The sequence below is a fragment of the Arachis ipaensis genome, chromosome B01 (genome assembly GCF_000816755.2).
Source record: "Arachis ipaensis cultivar K30076 chromosome B01, Araip1.1, whole genome shotgun sequence".
Lineage (NCBI taxonomy): Eukaryota > Viridiplantae > Streptophyta > Magnoliopsida > Fabales > Fabaceae > Arachis > Arachis ipaensis.
Window position 1 is genome coordinate 2,091,559 of NC_029785.2, and position 4,822 is coordinate 2,096,380.

The 4,822-nt window shown below is 34.9% G+C and overlaps 2 protein-coding genes across 6 annotated transcripts in view; one reads left to right on the plus strand and one right to left on the minus strand.

Annotated features, from left to right (window-relative positions):
* LOC107637248 (calcium uniporter protein 5, mitochondrial) lies at positions 610-3,187 on the plus strand. 2 transcript variants are annotated; one of them, XM_016340767.2, is made up of 3 exons: positions 610-1,502; positions 2,116-2,323; positions 2,500-2,989. In XM_016340767.2, exons 1-3 carry the CDS (start codon positions 930-932, stop codon positions 2,601-2,603), a joined length of 885 nt encoding a protein of 294 aa, XP_016196253.1. In that variant the 5' UTR covers positions 610-929; the 3' UTR covers positions 2,604-2,989. The 2 variants fall into 2 exon arrangements, with proteins under 2 accessions (XP_016196253.1, XP_016196196.1); XM_016340710.2 differs by lacking the exon at positions 2,116-2,323 and having other exon boundaries at positions 2,500-3,187.
* Positions 3,302-4,822, minus strand: part of LOC107637400 (bifunctional bis(5'-adenosyl)-triphosphatase/adenylylsulfatase FHIT) — a 2,126-nt gene continuing 605 nt past the window's right edge. For 2 of the 4 annotated variants that reach the window (XM_021115452.1, XM_021115448.1), the window contains exons 3-5: positions 4,378-4,503; positions 3,945-4,043; positions 3,302-3,676 (exon numbers count right to left, since the gene is read on the minus strand). In XM_021115452.1, the coding sequence (XP_020971111.1) occupies positions 3,560-3,676; positions 3,945-4,043; positions 4,378-4,503 (342 nt within the window). In that variant the 3' untranslated portion in view covers positions 3,302-3,559. Of the gene's footprint in view, positions 3,677-3,944; positions 4,044-4,377; positions 4,525-4,822 lie in introns of all 4 variants that reach the window. The other 2 variants (XM_016340915.2, XM_016340850.2) reach the window with 1 other exon arrangement.

Sequence of the window (4,822 nt, forward strand, 5' to 3'; positions counted from 1 at the left end):
AAATCAATAGTTTAACATGCTATGTAAGTTTATTCCGTTAATAAAAAAATTATTAACAAAAAGATTAATCAATTTTTAAAGATTAAAAATTAAAAACCAAAAAATAAAAATCTCATTATTTTTTAAAGTGAATGTCAGGAGCCGTTTAGAGATTCTTTGATTATGTGAAGGTAGATTTTTCAAAATTAATGCCATTAGCGTAGATAGAGGTGCATGTTTTCTGCGTATTAAATCAATAGTTTAACATGCTATGTAAGTTTATTCCGTTAATAAAAAAATTATTAACAAAAAGATTAATCAATTTTATAAAAATAAAGATTAAAAACCAAAAAATAAAAATCTCATTATTTTTTAAAGTGAATGTCAGGAGCCGTTTAGAGATTCTTTGATTATGTGAAGGTAGATTTTTCAAAATTAATGCCATTAGCGTAGATAGAGGTGCATGTTGTATAAATTCTGCGTATCTGTCTTCAAACCAAATCTAGTCTTGTGGTTAGTGGTCTTAGCCAATCTCTATATCTAGTTATTGGAAATGGGACCTACCTACATACCTTTATCCCAAACCCTTTTTCCATGCCGCGTTTCGCCGTTAACTACCTTTTGTTAACTACCAGTCATCATACTCTCTTTTCTTCTTTCCTTTTCATTTGGGTTTTCATCTTTTTCTTCTCTTTAGCAAATAATAATTCGTAATTAATGCATTAAACTAACCACAGTTTCCGCCATTCCATTTTCCATAAGAGAAAGTTGATGCCTTTAAGGCTTTAAGTATCAAATTCAATGACTGGTAGGTTTAATGGGTTTTAGGATTTTTCAGGTTTTCATGGTGAAGGCTGTATTGGGCAGTTTTGATTTTTAGTGATATTCAGCTTTTTAAACATAAAGCTATCTTCTTTTTCTCTTTCTGTTTCTGGGTTTTGAAGGGAAAAATGTGGGGTAGGTGTTGGTGTTCTGGTGGTGCAGTTTTTGGATCTTTGAGGAAAAGGGTATCTTCAATTGTTAATATAAGTGATGGGTATGTGAAAAAGCTTGGTCCTTTTGATCCTTATTTGTTGGGTTTGAAGGGTGTGGTTATGGGTGCTGTGGAAAGAAGAGGGGCATCTTTATCGATTGTTGTTCTGAACCAGATCAAGAATAGAGGTATATCTTCTTCAAAATTGGTTAAATCTTCTGATCAGAGGTTCTTTTCCAACAGCAGCAGCAAAAATTCTTGTGGTGATGGTGATGATAACGGTGGTGTTACTGTTAGCAATGGTGGAACACAAGAATTCATATCATACTCTGAAGCAAAGAAGCTATTGAGATTGGTGAATGTGGAGACACTGAAGATGAGACTTGGAATGGAAGGGAAGGAAGTTATTCCTTACACTGAACTTCTCGAAGCTTGTGAGAGCACTGGTATTGCTAGGAGTAAAGAGGAAGCTATAGCATTCTCCAAGGTTCTTGATGAAGCTGGTGTTATTCTCCTTTTCAGAGATAAGGTGTATCTCCACCCTGATAAGGTTTGAATGACTCCCTCTTTTGTATTGTTTATCTTGTTGGGCCATAGTTAATACTTGTAATTTCAACACAAAAAGTAGTGAATTGTGTACCGAAACCAACCACGTATCCAATCTGGTAATGACTTTTTTAGTAACTATATGTTTGCCATAACAACAGAATTTGTGCTTGTGGGGCTCACTAAAACCATGACTAGATCTCATTCTATTAGCATAGCTGAATTAGATCCCCCTTATTGCTCTTTTTATCTTCTTTACTGTTAGGGGGTCCTCTATGTTTCTTGTGTTAACATCACCTTTTGAATAGGGAAATCAATGTTTTATGGTTTGATTATGAATTCTGTGTGAATATGCATCGAAAAAGTTCGGATGTAGTAGGATCCATGTATGTATGTATCTGTAGAACTTTATGGTATATAACCCTTTTGAATTATCCATAGGCGAGTTGTGGTTGTGTCTGGAAAAATCCTCAAAAATGAGGAGAATTGTAAAGTGGCAAAGTAAGGAGGTAATCATTCTTGAATTTGTAACTTTTATCCGGTGTGAGTCTTACTATCTTGATTTAAGGGTGATTAGATTTTCACTTTCTCACTTTTTCAACTTCTTCACTTTAAAGGAGTTTGATCTAGTGGTGTCAACAGAACCGATCACTATAACTAAGGTCAAATGGGACCGAATATGCCAGTTTAGCAGTAGAAGTAACATATGTCTGATGATTCGGTCTTCAGAGCAATGTAAAATTCTTTGGGGTGTGTACCATCGCCTCCAATCTAATTGCAAGGGATCTACCTGGTCTGATACAAACTATCTATTGAGTTCAAGCAGTATTGTTTTTATTTTTCCTTTAATTGATAGAATCAATATTCTTTAAGATATGATACTGAAAAAGTTACGCATTTTAGAGTTTGTGAAAGTACCAGTGAATTGTATGCTTTAATTTGTGATGCTTTCTTAATTACAGATTCTTTTTCGGTTGTTTGGCTACTTTGCACTTGTTTAGGTGGTGGATCTGGTTCGAAGGGCTGTTCCGCTAGCACTGACTGCAGACGACGATCCTGTGAGGGAGGAGATAAAGAAGCTGCAGGAGAAAAAAGAGGAAATTGATATTTTGGCCCACAAGCAGGTTCGGCGCATCCTTTGGTCCGGACTAGGATTTGGTGTAGTTACTGTTGGCTTATTCTTTCGGCTAACATTCTGGGAATTTTCCTGGGACGTAATGGAACCTATCGCCTTCTTTACAACGACAACAGGTTTAGTCATAGGTTACGCCTACTTTCTATTCACTTCAAGAGACCCAACTTACCAAGACTTAATGAAGAGGCTCTTCCTCTCAAGACAGAGGAAGCTTTTCAAGCGGTATAACTTCGACGTTGAGAGATTCAAGGAGCTCCAGTGCAAGTGCAGAACACCATTAGATGCTAACACTGTTTTGAAGAATCGCATAGGGGTGCATCTTGATCTCGACGATGCTATACATAGAGATTGATATTTTTCATTCCGGTAGTCTACACATTTTGTTTTGGGGAATATATAGTTTCAGTTAACTTTGTTTCCCTCTTGTTTTAACGTTGTTGGGAACAAGTTTAATATCTAACTGTTGTAATGAACTATTGGCTCCTCGGCTATATACTTTATACACACATTTTCCTTCATTTTCTTAACCTTGAATGGGAAAAGATTGCTTTGTTTTTTAGTCCAGTCAATGCTCAATATCTTTGAATACAAGAAAGTTGGATCTTGGTCAGCATGGGAAAAATATATAGAATGCCAAGGCTACAAAATGATGGCACTTTGATAAATAGTTTTGAAACACTAGCAAATGGGTTTGAGGAGATGAATCAAACACCTTGAATAATTGGTTCAATCCAGTTTGCAACTCAAGTTTCAAGGAAAGAAACAAGTTATTCTTTGATTACCACAAAGTATATAAATTGTCCAAATAGACTAGAAAATTGAGAGTTTGGTGGTTAAAATGTTTAATCAGGAAATCTTCTTTTTCCCTTTTAAAATATAAGATTTTGGTAATGTTCAAATATTATTCTGTTGCAAATTTTAAAGCATCAAATGATGAATTTTCTGTACTCATCTGCCTCAAGAGCCATTTCTTCAAGGCTTCTGTCTTTCCTCTCTTTATCCACCTCAAGCTTTTCTTTCAACTCTTTCTCCTTTTTATTTATCTACACCATTCACAAACATCCAAAAAGAGAATAATAATAATCATTAAGGAAATGTTTTAGATGCACCAAGTTGAATAATGAGATAATGGCATCCATCATGTTTCAAATCTATACTGTTGGAATTTTTTAGTGCATGCTGCATCAAGTTCAAATAGACAAGTCATAGCATTGTTTAAACAACAAACTGAAGTCTCAGTATTAGAAGAATTAGCAGTATAAAACAGACAAATTAAGAGAAACAAAAGTAAATAAGAAGTTTCAATCTTACATCTTCATAAATGTCATCATTGTTCTCATAATCACGACTCATCCGAGGAAGGATATGGATATGAACATGAGGTACTGATTGACCTGCTTGTGGCCCATCCTAAGGTTCAGAAAAATATCATTTGGTTAGATTTTGCAAATTGTAGAAGCTTAGCATACAAGGAAGTTTTATTTCACACTTGGATCATGTTCAAGACATGGAAAACACTTTGTTTAAAGATTAGTGCTCTGCAGCGTGTACTATCCTATAGAGGCATGTTATGTTGACACACTGGAGAGGTAGTTAGGCCAACCAGATGCACTTACTATAGGCTATAAGTCCCGCCTCGCGATGATTGTTAAGTCGAATACTTTTACTAATGTGACAATACAATGATAATGCATGAAAATTTAAATATATTGTACTTAGTAAACACACTTTGTTCAACTCTTACTTGGATACAAAATGTAAGTGATGATGCCTTATGATAGCTCTCAAGCTGCCTACCAACTTTCTGTGATATCATCCACAGATCAGTGATCTCTTCAGCAGTGAGATCAGCAACACGCTTGACTTCGCGCTTTGGACAGATCAGAACATGTATTAAATAGTGTTAAGTCAAACAAAATAATGTGTTCCTAAGAGCCTTGAGGCTTTTACATTCAGCTAGTAACAATGTGAAAATCAAGCATTATATAAGGTGTTGATGTTCTGGAATATTTAAAATTGTTAATTGGGGAAACTGTTTCTGGAAAAATTCTGGCTATGGAGAACAATTCTTTAAGATTTCTTAACAAAACAGTGCCACTATGTCAAATCTACTCAAAAGTCAAAACACTATAAATTACTAACATTACTCCATTTCAAAGGATATGACCTGCAAAATGAAAAGACAAATC

Coding starts and splice junctions, on each gene's coding strand:
- LOC107637248 (XM_016340710.2), top strand. CDS start 930: ATGTGGGGTAGGTGTTGGTGTTCTGGTGGTGCAGTTTTTGGATCTTTG. Junction 1,503..2,499: donor TGTATCTCCACCCTGATAAG/GTTTGAATGACT, acceptor GCACTTGTTTAG/GTGGTGGATCTGGTTCGAAG.